This window comes from Nyctereutes procyonoides, unplaced genomic scaffold, assembly GCF_905146905.1.
Source record: "Nyctereutes procyonoides isolate TBG_1078 unplaced genomic scaffold, NYPRO_anot_genome, whole genome shotgun sequence".
Classification (NCBI taxonomy): domain Eukaryota; kingdom Metazoa; phylum Chordata; class Mammalia; order Carnivora; family Canidae; genus Nyctereutes; species Nyctereutes procyonoides.
The window spans coordinates 22,178,510-22,194,245 of NW_026575037.1; the positions used below are offsets into that span (position 1 = coordinate 22,178,510).

General features: G+C 35.1%; 1 protein-coding gene across 4 annotated transcripts in view; it reads right to left on the reverse strand.

Annotated features, from left to right (window-relative positions):
* Nucleotides 1–15,736, reverse strand: part of DENND1B (DENN domain containing 1B) — a 265,482-nt gene that overhangs the window by 173,166 nt on the left and 76,580 nt on the right. For all 4 annotated transcript variants that reach the window (XM_055319215.1, XM_055319213.1, XM_055319216.1 and 1 more), the window contains exon 3: nucleotides 14,990–15,033. In XM_055319215.1, the coding sequence (XP_055175190.1) occupies nucleotides 14,990–15,033 (44 nt within the window). The remainder of the gene's footprint in view (nucleotides 1–14,989; nucleotides 15,034–15,736) is intronic.

Sequence of the window (15,736 nt, forward strand, 5' to 3'; positions counted from 1 at the left end):
GAATCTACTAACCAGCTAGCTATCTGCAGTTATGAAAGGTCTATGAAGATATACCTGAAGGGTTAAGATTTGAAATGTTCTTCTGTTACTGTATAATACATAGTTTCTTACTACTATTCATTCTTAGAACTGTAATTCAAACTGTTTCCAGGTAATACCTACCAAGATTTCCTTAATTAATGGTATTTTTACTATTGTTGTATTTTAAAATTACTAGGTAATATGTGCCCTTTTCTCAAAGTATTTCTTTTTTTTTTTAAGTTTGTATTCATTTATTCATGAGACACAGAGAGAGTAAGAGGCAGAGACACAGGCAGAGGGAGAAGCAGACTCCCTGCGAGGAGCCCGATATGGGACTGGATCCTAGGACCCCGGGATCACACCCTGCCCCGAAGGCAGACGCTCAACCACTGAGCCACCCAGGTGCCCCTCAAAGCATTTCTAAATGCATTTTTCTCACCTACCATGGGAGCACACACTACTTTGTCAGCATATGTTGAATTTTAATTGTTTTATGCTTCTATAGAAATGTATGAAAAAGAAAAGGAACACACAAGTCAGGTACTCATCGTGAACAAACAGAGCTACTAAATCTTCTTGTTGCCCAACTTCTGTACTAAACCACGTATTTTCATTCATATTTTGACGAATCCCTATTACAGAACACCAATTTGAAATCTTTCTAAATTTAATATTCCATACCATTCTTAAATCCATTCTTCTTAGATTATCCTGTTCCTGATTTTCTAAGGTTAAGATAACCTATCACAAGTTTATTGGCTTCTCAATCATTCATCTAGTCATTCAAAAATCATTTATTCAGATCTTATTATGTACGAGCCACTATGCTAGATGTGGGAATTTAAAAATGATAAAGTCTGCCCCTTGAAACTTAAAAAAAAAAATCCACACATATGGAATAGGGGATATAGAGATATTAAAAAAAAGAAATATAATGGTAGAATATAGAAATATACCCAAGAAGCTATGGAAGTATAGACAGTTTGCACTGGAGTTCAGGAAAGCCTTCAAAGAAGAATTAATTTTCAAGCTAAGATTGACAATGGAGGGCAGCCCGGGTGGCTCAGTGGTTTAGCGCCGCCTTTGGCCCAGGGCCTGATCCTGGAGACCCGGGATTGAGTCCCACGTCAGGCTCCCTGCATGGAGCCTGCTTCTCCCTCTGCCTGCGTCCCTGCTTCTCTCTTTCTGTCTCTCATGAATAAATAAATAAAATCTTTTAAAAAAATAAAAAAATAAATAGAAAAAAAATCGACAATGGATGATAATGAGAGAAAGAATGAAAATGGGGAGTAAAAACAGAAATGCTACATACAAAAATAAGAAATGGGACCTGGGAAAATCTAGGGTCATGGTATAAAGGAATTTGATCACGTGCTCCCATTTGCTGAATGCCTACCTAACTGCCTCATATAGTCCTTAATCTCTACAACGAATCCTGTGAAGTAATCATCATGTCATTCATTGCAGAGGATACTTGTTTCATGGAACAAAGCATAGAACTGACAAAATTCAAACTCCAATCTATATTATAAAAAATACAAAGTCTTCTCTGTAATCTATCAGTCTACTTCAATGTCAGCTCATTAAATAAGTTCATCATTCTGTCTTCCAATACACTAGGGTGACATACTCAGTTACACTCACTACACCATATATACGGATAGATACACAATAAATTAAGGAAAATATCACTCAGTGTTCAGGAATAAGGCTTAAAGATCAACTACCATGCACTCCTCCTAACCACCAGCATCTCCAAAGGAATCTCAGAATGCAATCAAAACATGGAATCAATGCTACAACTACATTCCCTTCCTAAATACCTTTCTACTGCCAGCTTATAGACCTGTAAACTGCCTTCTGTTTAGTGGTACCCTAAAATCTGGTCTCTGATAATCCTCAATCCCAGAAACAATCAATGAGGTTCACACTCTTCCAGCACATCAGTTCAGCTGTCATTATTCCATTTACACCAACTGACAATAAATCCTGGTGAAGCAAGAGACAAGAATGTAGACTGGACCCATGCAAAATATCTAGGACAAGTTTCCCTGTCACATCCCATTCTCAAGTCATGCCAGTGTAGGAATGACAATCAAGAAGAGATAAAAAACAAAAGTACTTTCAACATTCCAGAAACTGAGTCTTCCTAGAATACTGTCTTTTTTTTATCCTGGCCCCTGCCATCTGTTCTTCATTCTTTCCACCTGTCTTAAAGATGGAAGCACACCTTACCACTGCTATCCAAAGCTAAATCTTCTGCTTGGAGTTGTGATGCAATCTCACCTGAACCACCATTATAGCCTGTGCATCAGTATCATAGCTCATATAGTGATGTATCATGATTAAATTAATTTTGTCTCCTCTGCTGTAATATGAGGTCCTTCTGAGCTGGGAGCTTCTTATATTTATCTTTATTCATTTAGTATTAAAAAATAATTCATAGTGTATACTCAGGTAACATCTGTCATGTTGCCAACTCTAATTCTTGCTATATAAGTGATCAACTTCTAGCTTCTGTCTTCAATCTTTCCTTTTAAAGTGCCTCCTTGCTGTTCTATATAAACATGGTTTTCCCTTCTCAAGCCATTTAATTATAGAAGTGACCAAAAGTATACCGCATATTGCCACCACCAAAGAAGTTAATCTAAATTTACTACCTCCTCTTCTTCACTAACCACTAAATTCTTGGCTTGTTTAAATGTGTAATGTCTTCCTTCCCAGAATTCCTACATTATATTGTTAGTAACTTTCATGGCATTTATTACAGCTGGACTTCTGTTGGAACTATATGTAGAAATGAATACTGTAAAAAACAAGAAACAACTATTTGCTCCTGCATCCCCCTTTTACAGAAGAGAAAATTGAAATTCAGAGAAAAAATGTACTTAAAGTCATACACCGACGTTAGTCTTCTGTCAAGTAGAAGGCAGAATGATAGTTTGTTCACTTTTGATTCCCAGGACAATCTTCCTTTACCTAATAAGCTTTCTTGAAGATTAAGGATGATACATGTTTCCCTATCTCTAGAGAATATCAATAAAGTAGATTATAAAATCTTATAAATTAAATAACTCCTGCATAGATGCTGATAGCAGCTTTATTCATCATTGCCAAAACTTGGAAGCAACCAAGATGTCCTTCAGCAGGTAAATAGATAAATAAATTGTGGCACATACAATGGAAAATTATTCAGCACTTGAAAGAACTGACCTATTAAGCCATGAAAAGACATGGAGGAACTTTAAATATGTATTACTAAGTAAAAGAAGCCAATTTGAAAAGGCTACATATTTTATGATTCCAAATATATGACATTCTGGAAAATGCAAAACCATGGTGACAGTAAAAAGATAAGTGGTTTGTAGGGGTGGGGATGGCAAGGAGAGGTGAATAGTCAGAGCAGAGAGAATTTTTAGGACAGTCACTATATTTGTATGATATTATAATGATGAATATATGTCATCATACATTTGTCCAAACCCACAGACTGTACAAGACCAAGAGTGAACCCTAAGGAAAACTACAGACTCTGGGTCATTATGGTATGTCAATGTATTTTCATCCTTCATTAAGAATGCACCATTCTGATGAGTGATGCTGATAATGGAGGAGGCTATGCATGTGGGGAAGCAGGGGGCATACAGGAAATCTGAGCACCTCTCTTTCAATTTTGTTGTGAACCATAAACCACTCTAAAAAAAATAAAATATTTCAAAAAAATTTGGGCAGCCCTGGTGGCTAAGCGGTTTAGCGCTGCCTTCAGCCCGGGTGTGATCCTGGAGACCTGGGATCAAGTCCCGCGTTGGGCTCCCTGCATGGAGCCTGTTTCTCCCTCTGCCTGTCTGTCTCTCTCTCTCTCTCTCTCTCTCTCTCTTTCTCTCTCTGATAAATAAATAAAATCTTTAAAAAATTTAATACAGAAGCTCTGTTCTGAATGGCTTATCGAGAGATATGTACATAAAATGACTATCCCTAAAAGTACTGTAAAATAAGAAAACTTAATTTCTAAAGTTTCAAATGGGCTAGACCTCAAAAAAAATTCTTAGAGAATTCAAATTCCCATAATTAAGATAGATCTTTAGCACACTCATCTAAGTTTATCCCTTAGTTTAATAAATATAGCTGTTTTCTCTGATTTATCATTGTTAAATATAATACAAGGATAGATTTATTCTACTCGGGTTTTTCCTAAACATATGCAGGTATACTGAGCAAATAAGCTAACATGTTTAAGCTTATTTAAAAATGTAAGTTTCGGGGGATCCCTGGGTGGCGCAGCGGTTTGGCGCCTGCCTTTGGCCCAGGGCGCGATCCTGGAGACCCGGGATCAAATCCCACGTCGGGCTCCCGGTGCATGGAGCCTGCTTTTCCCTCTGCCTGTGTCTCTGCCTCTCTCCCTCTCTCTCTCTGACTATCATAAATAAATAAAAATTAAAAAAAATTTTTTAAAAAATGTAAGTTTCGGGATCCCTGGGTGGCTCAGCGGTTTGGCGCCTGCCTTTGGCCCGGGGTGCGATCCTGGAGACCCGGGATCGAATCCCACGTCGGGCTCCTGGTACATGGAGCCTACTTCTCCCTCTGCCTGTGTCTCTGCCTCTCTCTCTCTCTCACTGTGTGCCTATCATAAATAAATAAAAATTTAAAAAAAATGTAAGTTTCTATTTGACTAAATTGAATCCTTATTCTGGTAAAACTTTTTTAAAGATTCTATTTATTTATTTGGCAGAGAGAAAGTAAGCACACAAGCAGGGGAAGTGGCAGAGGGAGAGGAAGAGTGAGCTCCCCACTGAGCAGGGAGCCCAATGAGGGGCTTGATCCCAGGACCCCAAGATCCTGACCTGAGCTGAAGGCAGACACTTAACCAGTAGAACCACCCAAATGCCCTTACTGATAAATTTGATTCAACAGTAATTTTATTTTGTTATATATCTGCTTAAACAGAATTTCCAAAATCTTTAGGTTACTAAAATATTAAACTGATATTAAATTGAGTTAATATATAATTATTGGAGACCCACGTAATATCTAAGACAGAATACTAAATATTGATTACTAAGCATAATTTAAGTCTATGTGCTTATTTTTGTATGCTATAAAATGGTATGCCTTTGGGTTAGTTTAAGGAACGTGCTCATTTTCTCCACTCTACAAAGATGTACATGGGATATATAGGGCTTTAGAAAGTAGTAGTATTATATTTTATAATATATATATACACACACCAAATAGTTTATAACTTATACATATTATATAAAGGGTATTCATGAGGTCAGATTGACTGCTAAAATGTACGTGCATGCCAGAAAGTTCTCTTTTATCCATCCTTCAGAGTTCTTTTTCCATGAAACAGAAGTCAGTTATTTAGGTTAAAGGTTTTAATTAATGAGGGGGTAAGACTACACTGGGAACAATAGGGTCAGATAAATATAACTCTGTGTATTTTGTTTTCAAAGAACGGTTTTGAAAACTGTTTTCAAAGAACAGTTTTCAAAAACAGTTTTGTCCTAAAAACAGCAATTCTTGGACTTTTATTTTTAACCTCTATATTCTTGGAAGTTAATGAGGATGATGAAGAGCTACTATTTATATAATAATATTATTGAATACTGAAAATTACTGTATTAGAAATTAAAACTCATAAATTTTTAACAGATATATGAATTCATTTGAGGACAGCAATCATGGATGCACTGCATGTTAAACAATATAAATTTAAATGGTGATGATGATGATAAAATTAGTTTGGTCTTGCAGATCTCTGAGATACGTTTTAAAGTGTGCTCTTAAATATGAAAGGGCACAGTGAAATAAAAATGTGACTTTTGTCTGTCTTATTTGATAATATATGACTGTGAAAAGCTATGAAAATTGTTAAAAAATCACTCAACTTTAATGGGCTTGCTTCCTTGGATTATTGATTAATGCCTTTGCCTACAATGTTGTTCTTACCTGTGTACCTCTGAGACAGCTGAAAATCTGTGTGTTAACAGAATAATTTCTTCACTTAAGTATAGTTCACTATTTACTCCTTAAGGGAGAAAAAAAGTACAAAAGTTCATTTATGAAAGAACTATTCAATAGTATTCCTGGCCATATTAATTTTAAATATTTCATTGTCATTTTGATTAAACAAATAACTACATGTTGCTTCTTGGATCCCATCATAGTCAAACATTCAAATCTTCTAACAACTTTTCAAATTTTGACTTCCCAAACTCACTCTGAATATAGAAAAAAAACTAAAAACTTCCAGAGTATGTTTTTATAACCAAAACTATCTCAGAGATTTCCTAGAGGTTCCTTGAAAAGCACAGCGATATGTTCTCTTACCTTACAATATGAGATGCTAGAAAAATTTTTGCTTGCTTGATTGTTATTATATTTAATAGTTGCATACAAAAAGCTAGAAAATGAGACAACATGCTTAGCCTGCCCTAGGTTGAACTTGCATGTATATAAATTTTATGAATATGAATATTTAAAAAATCATATGCTGTATAGAAAGTCCCAAGAGATATACCAATGCCCTCGCTGTCCATAATATGTTTTACTCTTCAGAAAAGAAAAAAAAAGATCAAATCTCTTATGAAATAGTTTTTAGGTTTTCCTATACTTATCAGATTCCTGGCAGTACTTTGCCCAATGATACTAGACAACAAAAATGTAATACTGTCAGTTATAATTTCAGTTATTATTTAAAATGTTTACTTGTCCATAACCTTTACTTCTTTATTTTAATCTCTGGCACTTCTAGGCCAGCGGTTCTCAACTGGGTATGCACATCAGATACCCATGAGGTTTTACAAAAATATATTTCAGGCCCCTACTTCAGACATCTTAAATCTCTACTTGATATTCTTGGTATATTCTTGTTATATTATGTCTCAGGATTATTGAATGCTGTATCTCAAAATTTTTCTTCAAATTTCCTCAAATTAATTCACCCACTTTTATAAATCAGATATAACTCCTTTGAAAAGTCTTACTCCTTGCTCTTTGAAACATTTTCTCTAAAACCTTTATGAATGGATTTATAACATTTTTCATACAACAGAAACAACCAAATTTTCTTTTTTCCTATTTTAATTATAAACCCTCACCAGACCTTTACCATTTGCTTTTGGGTTTTTTTTGTTTGTTTGTTTGGTTTGGTTTGTATTTTTATCAAACTATAGATGACATACAACATTGTATTCATTTCAGGTATTCAACACAGTGAATCAACAATTTGATACATCATGCAAAGCTCACTGTGATTAGTGTAATTCCCATCTGTCACCATACAACATTATTACAATATTATTGTACCTGTACCTGTACTTTTTATTCCTGTGACTTATTTATCTTATAACTGGAAGTCTGTACCTCTTAATCCCCTTCACCTATTTTGCCCATCCTCCCCAGGATAACTTAACCATAACCATTAAGCATCTACATCTACAGGTAGTTTCGTCTTATTTCTGATGCTTGCCTGAAGCCTCTGCTGTAAGCTACAGGCCAGTGTTTTTGTTTTTAACAAAGTATGTCAGTCTCAAAGCCTTGCAAAAGGGTTGTATCAGGTATTTCAAACTTCTGAAACTTCAAAGAATAGACTCTTAGGGACACCTTTGAACTGACATCACTTAGATAACTTTCAAGCCATTTCTGTAGACTGAGGCAGAACTTCTGAGACTCATTTTAGTCAAGAAACAAAGTCTCATGAGACCTTTAAGACAAAATCCAGCAAAACAATAATTAATCGTATCGTATTAAATAATGAGGGAAATTTTATTGTTTGAAATATTATTGATGCCGTTTTAATTATCTATTTTCTGGACATATAAGAAAGTCTTTCTTCATTTTCCTACACTGTAACCTACAATTTAGTAAACTCTACTTCTATAAACTGAAATATTTTTAAGTTATATCTTATTCTCACTGATACTCTTCCTCCCTGAATTCAGAAACTCTTACTAAGCCCCTTCATTTTCATAGCAATATCGTTTTTTGCATAAATTCAATAAATGTGTTTTTCATTATACTAGTATATAATTGGTGATTGCACAACCAAGGTCTTAAAGTGTCATTTTTGAGAAAGATACTTGTTTAATCAGCCATGCCAAGACACTTTTAAGTAACAAAGTTAGCTGTACTTATGGAGCCTACAATGTCATTCCCAGAAAAAGTGGCCTGATGCCTGGCTGACAGGGTCCAAACTTAAAGGTCTTGAAGAAGGTTCCATCCTCATAGACCAGGAACTTTAGCAAATTCTCTAAATCTTGGGAAGAAAAACCAAAGTTATAGGCAGTACATGTAAAATCTGGAAAAGATATTTGCTTGGACCTAATTTCCTACCTTTGGGATAGTAAATAACAGAGGCTTCTAAAAATTTAATTTTTTATTAGAAATTCCTTATGAAAAATTTTGGAAAAAAGTTAATTTTGTAGACATAGCAATTATTCTACATTGCATGGTTCTGGATATGTAAAGTAAATTCATGGAGGCTCGTAGCCTAAATTAACTCTCTTGTTGTACCCATGTAAAAAATCAGGCCAAATCTTTAGGGACGTGATTTATTCTGCTTTCTAGAGTGATCTTTCTTTGAAATTATTATGCTTGCAATAGGAAGAAGACTATAGGAAATATTTGTAAAAGATTAAACTGAACAAAAAGATCACTGGCTGTCCTCATTGGAAAATAAGCCATTGCCTAATATACTCTTTTAGGGGCTCTGTGCCTATTTTACAACTCTTTAAATGGTAGATAAATGATAGCAATGCAAATAATATTTGTCCACAGACATGTCTTATAGAGGGATAACTGACTCCCCTCCTTCCTTACCCCTTACCCCATGTGGATAAAACCATAGAACTCTACATCTATTTGTAAATTTATTACAGCCTTCCTGATTTATCTATACAATTCTACTTTGAGCTCCTCTTTGAATAGGATGCAACATTTTACTCACACCCTCATCAACTAACGAGTTTTTAAAAACTTAAAAATAACATGTTACATTTGTATTAGAGTCATGATTATATCTTCTTTTAAAAATTATTCTTTAATACTAGTCTCAGAACATTTGGTCTAATGGAACAAATAAAACGTAAGGAAAATGATAGATCTAATAAGTGGCATAATATGGGAAGCATAAAATGCCAAGAGAACTCCCAGGAGGTGCATTCTATCCAGACCTGTGACATAAAGAAAAAGGCTTCTTGGAGGAAATGACCTCTAAGCCAACACTAGAAAGACAGGCAAAAGGGAGTGCAAGTAGGAGATTAGCATTTCAGACAGAAAGACTCACATGTTCAAAGACAGAATATAAATAAATGGTACAGAAGAGAAAATAATGTTCACTAAAAAGTACAGGCCATTTCTTATACAGAGAAAGGACAGAGGCACAGAGACATAGGTGGCTAAAGATGAAAACAAAAGACTTGAAACAAGGAACTTGATCATGTTGAGAAGTTGACCCTCATCTTGAAGGTGTCAATCGGGAGTAGTGAGTTTAAATGAGTCTTCAGGACTACAGGCTCTGGAGTCAGTGTCTGGCTGGGAATAATGGCTCTATTACTTACTAATTGTGTGACTTTTGCCACGTAAATTAAGTACTTTGTAGGTCTGTTTATCTGTAAGATGGGAAATATAGTAGTCCTTTACTTCATAGAGGCATAATTAGGATTCAATAGGTAATACAGGCCAAGTACCTAGAAACTGCCTAGCACATGGTAAGGAACCAATGACAGCAGGGACAGGAGTAACAGTATTTGGTTTTTAGAGAGATCATTCCATTGTCTTTTAGATCTGTCTAGCTACACTTGTGGAGAATAAATTAAATAGGCACAAAAACATAAAGAAGAATTAGGAAGATATGAATTAAGGAAAGGACCCCAGAAGTAAAGAGAAGTGGAGAGAGTTACAAGACATGAAAGAGGCACAAGCAATAGGATTTGATGACAGAGTGCAAGGAGCAGTTGAATTATTATTAAAAATAAATAAGAGTCCTTGGCTTGGGAAAGCAAGTGGGAGCATTCACTGAAATAAGACACACTAGAACAATTACTCCAGGTTACTCAGATAATGTGGCAGGCACAGTAACACAAAAATGGGTCTGGAACACAAAAAGAGGAATGCCTCAAAATATCACAACAGACAAAACATTTCATTTTGTATTATGGAGAGAGTACATCAGAGAAATGGGAAAGGGCATCTGAGATATACGACATGGCCTAGAAGCGTGAAAGGCCTGGAGCCTGTGGAAAAATAGAAAAAGTACTGCAGGGCAGAAGGTAAATAAGAAGTATGACCTGGGGTCAGCTCTTCATAACCTTCTTTCCTATCCAAATGATCTTAATGATTTCTGATGTCTTGGCCATTACTAAAAGATTGTGGCTCCATGGTCCTATGACTTCCACTCATATTCATCCTGAGTTTAAGATTTTCAAAAAAATAACTAAAAAGTAATAAAGTTTCACCAGTTAAACAGCAAATATCCACTGTAGTCATCAACTAATGGCACAGAAATTTCAGAAAGTCAGAAAGCACACATCAGAAAAGAATTTTTACATATTAGTACCTGTGCTATATTACATTATAAATAAATAAATAATAAATCTTCCTGAAGGTCTATAAAGCAAAATAAAAGTAAAATTCTCAAACTTGTTATTCACCTATAAAAATGATATTCTAGGGGATCCCTGGGTGGCGCAGCGGTTTGGCGCCTGCCTTTGGCCCAGGGCGCGATCCTGGAGACCCGGGATCGAATCCCACGTCGGGCTCCCGGTGCATGGAGCCTGCTTCTCCCTCTGCCTATGTCTCTGCCTCTGTGTGTGTGTGTGTGTGTGTGACTATCATAAATAAGTAAAAATTAAAAAAAAATAAAGCACGTTATTAAAAAAAATGATATTCTAGGGGCACCTGGGTGGCTCAGTCAGTTAAGCATCTGCCTTTGGCTCAGGTCATGATCCCAGGGTCCTGGGACAGAGCCCCGCATTGGGCTTCTTGCTCAGTGGGGAGTCTGTTTCTCCATCTGACTCTCCCGCCTCTCATCCTCTCTCTCTTTCTTTCTCTCAAATAAAATCTTTTTTTTAAAATAACATTCTACATAAAGCAGTTTTATCTATCCCTCACCATAAGTTAATAAACATTCATGGCCATGTGACATTTTAACAAAACTATTGGTTCACACTTACTGTTTTCTACATGCCAGGCATGACTTTCAGTGTTTTACAAGCTTCATATCATTTCGTTCTTATCATAATTCTTTCGGACCAGTAAAATCAGTCCCATTTTGCAAATGAGTAATTAAGAGAGATTCAGTCCCTGTCTAAAGCAACACTTCACACAATCTATAAATACAGAGCCAGTATTCAAACACATATGTGTTTCATTCCAGCATTTATTTTTTTAAAAGGTTTTATTCATTTATTCATGAGAGACACAGAGAGAGAGAGAGACAGGCAGAGACAGAGGCAGAGGGAGAAGCAGGCTCTATGTAGGGAGCCTAATGTGGGACCCCAAGATCATGCCCTGGGCTGAAGGCAGATGCTTAACCGCTGAGCCACCCAGGCATCCCTGATTCCAGTATTTATAAGATTTTATTTCTTTTTTTCTTTTTAAAAAATATTTTATTTTTTTATTTGAGAGAGAGCACAAGCCAGTGGAGAGACAGAGGGAGAAGAAGCAGCAGACTCCCCATTGAGCAGGGAGCCCGACACGGGGCTCCATCCCAGGATCCTGCAATCATTATCTGAGCCAAATGCAGATGCTCAACCGAGCCACCCAGGCACCCCTAAGATTTTATTTCTGAACCCACTCTAAAAGTGTATTTTTCTCACAAAGATTGCTCCTCTTATTGAAGAAACACAGACCAACCATGGCCCCAAAAGGGCATGGTATATGCAAGCAGGGATGCTATAGAAACATGAACCATAAAAATGACAAGCAGAGAGTAAAGGGAAAATTAAGTATTCTGAGAAACAGCCTCAAGCCATAAGTATAAATGCGAACAACAGAGAACTAAGGGCAATGGAGAATTACCTTGATTACAACAAAAAGAAACAAAATTACTCATTTTATATAGAACCCCTGAACCCCTCACAAATGTACAAAGGGATACTGCCAGTATCAGTGGCACAGAGGGGAAGACTTGGTCTGCATTCATCTTCTCAGCCAAACATTTGCAAAACATAAATCTGACATCAACTCAGTCTGTTTAGCAATTCTTTAATTTGCTTACAGCTTTGTATTTCCTCAGGCTGTAAACACTTCTCCATTCTTCTCCAATCTCCAAAGTCCCATCTACCACTAACACAAAGATAATTCAACATTTCTCGGAGTGACAAAAATCAAATTCATCCTCTCATCACTATTCCTCTCTACCCCATACCCTGCAAAGCACCTCTACACCAACGTCTTTCCTCCTTCCTCCTTATACTCATCTTACTTTTCATTCCTAATGTAACCAACCCTTTCAGATCCTTTTGATGCCTACAGCTGAACTACTGTAATAGCCAACTAATTTCCATGTTCCTGGTTTCTCCCACAACCAATCCCTACAGAAATCTCTTCCCGACTAATATTCCTAACATGCTTATTTTGCTATATTACATTCTCCTCAAGTTCTGAAGGACCAACTCTTCAGCGAGGCCTTTAATGTAACCAAAACTCAGCTCTATTTACATTTACAGTTTCATTTCCTACTTTCCTATACAAAATTCTCTATTTACCTCCCCCCAAAATCAAATTACAGCTCCTGAAATGTGACTTTGAACTGTCCCACTAGTTCTACCAACTAAAGAAGGAAGACACACTTGAGGAGCATGTAATAAACCAACACCTATGAAGAACCAACAACTCTATGTAGTAGAACCAAGGGGTAATTAATCAATACTGTTTCTTTGGATTAAATAACACATTGATTTCAAATTATAAAAATAATGAGGGAAAAGAACTGTTATGATAAACTATTGTTAAAAGAGCTAAAATAAAGTAAGTGAGTAGGATCTGAGACAGCATTCTAAGCAGAAAGAATATAGCTTAATTGCTAATAGCACATGCTTTTGAATTAGACAAACTTGCCTTCAAATCTTAGCTCTGTCTCTGATAAGCAGTGCGATCACAGGCAACTTTCTTAACCCTTACTTTGGGGGATGATACTACTCCCAGCAGTACTCGGTGGGTTTGAAGATGAAATGAATTATGCACATAAAGCACATAATATACCACCAGTACATGGTAACAGCTAAATAAAGAGCTTTTAATAATTATTTACTGAAGCAAGTCTCAGATCCCGTGAAAGGCTGGTTAGCAAGAAACAGTCTACAACAGTAGTAAGTGGTAAGAAAGATGAGAAATATACAGGGTACTTGAATCATCTCTAGTATTCAGAATATTCACCAAAAAGCATATGGCAAAACCATTCTTCAAGGCCCGTGGCTAGATTCCCATAGAAAGTTTGGTTTCTTCAGACATAATAAGAAATATTTAGACAAAACGGTATCTAAAGTTCTTTTCAGTTCTAACCTTCAATAAAGTGTATAAGAATTGCTATGAACTAGAATTCTGGACACTCTTCAACATTTCCCAGTTAACTGCTTTTGCATTTTAATGGATATGTAAGGGCTTATTAATGTTCCACTAACTTCACAAATTTGGGAAACAAAACATTTCAGCCCCAACTAAAAAATTCCTATCACCAGTTCCTATCATCAGTCACAAAGAGGGACAGCAATAGTTGGTCTCACTGAAAACTTTACTGTAGTTGAACTCAACAAGTATATGATTGCTCTTATGTGACCCAAAGTGAGGATTCTTCAGATCTCCTGGGATTTCTCCAGACGGTTTAAGGGGTAGAAAATAAAAGCGAAAAAAGACATGTCCTGGACAGGAGGTTTGTTCTTGGGTCAGTGGACAAGAATGGAGAATACCAGAAGAAAAATTAGTATTGCAAAACACTAAAAATGAATCAGTAAGGCTCTCCCCTAACCAGACATTACTTCAGAACAAACTCAGTTATGCATCATATATCCAAATCATGTATTCACTGTAGGGACTCCTTTTGCATACTTAAGATATTTATAAATCTATTCTTTCTCTAAAAAGCTCAAAACTAATTAAGAGTGCACACCTCTCCTTTCATGTGAAAAATAGTCAAGGACTGCATTAGATTGAATTAATATTTAACATGCTCATTTACTTTTTTTCAGCATAACTTCTTAGCCTTACATGCAGAAAGTTATCCTTCCACATATCAAAATCACTTATTTGTATACTTGTTTCTTTTTTTTTTTTGTATACTTGTTTCTGAATTAACTCCTTTAAATAAACATTCTTCTGTTTACTTATTTCTGAATGAACTGCTTTAAATAAATAGTCAGCTTTCATTTTTATAACTTATGAGAAGTTTAAGAATTGTATCTGTGAACTTAACTTATGGTTAAGTTTAATACTAATAAAATTTTTAATTTTAAGAGTGACAAGATTGTTTTACCATTGCTTTGCAGGCAAAAAAAAAGTTCATCAGATTTCCATGAAAATTGAAATTTTGTCATATAATTCATTTCAAAATTATAAATCTGTAATATAAAATTTTAAAGTTTTTTTTGTATATCATGTCAATATATAATTCATAATTTTGGTCATAATCATTACTTAAGGAACTACAGAAGACTATAATTTAAAATATAAATGGAATAAACTCATTCTGAAATCTCATTTTCTTTTAAGAAAGCTATAGATAAGAATTATATAAAATAAGGAAATATAGTCAGCTCAATATATATGTAAGCGATTCCGACATCACTGTAACAAGGAGAGATATAATCATTTATTCATTCTGCACACATGATGCTTTTTTCCTCACAGTTGGTCAAGAGAAAATACGTATAGCAATTCATGTATAGTAGTAGTTGCTGCAGTAACAGCAGCAATAATCATAGTACCCCCATTATAAATGTTTTTTTAAAGATTATGTAGTTCCAACCTGATCGCCAAAGTCCTCTGGGAATTTCCACAATACCACCGGATCTGTAAATAATTGACACATGGAATTAGAGGCAAAAGAGCACATTTACACCAACATTCTTGTTAAAACATTGTCAGAGTTACCTTTTAACTAATTTTTAAATTTCTCTTTAAACATTTACAGTTGATGAGGTTAAACATAAAGTATTTTGATCTTTTAAGCATTTTAATGACCTTTGGGAACAGGAACAAAAGTAGTAACTTAGTCAGATTATTAAAACTCATTATTTCTTTTCACAACTCACTTTTTTATTTACATACTTCACACTTTAAGATCCTGAAGTATGAATTTTCAGATTTAACTATACTTAACATATTGGTCTTAATTTGAAAAGAAAAGTATAAATGTGATAAATATGTAATCAAATATACTATAGTTAGAAATTAGATCACAATATATCATCTTAAATCTCCATTTAAAATCCTAAATATTTATATCAAAATATATCATCTTAAATCTCCATTTAAAATCCTAAATATTTATGAACACTGTAATAATGCTTGCTTTATATCAAAATTCATTTCTGATATCCTATATTTGCAACTCTAAAAAGCCTTTTATAAAATAACAGATATAAATTAGTATGTATAAGACATCAAGCTTACTTAAACTGATATTTGCAGGGTATTTTAAAAAAAATTTTCTAATATATCGTATCTAGTTATTCAGATATAAAAACCATTGTTGTGTTTTTTTTTCCATTGT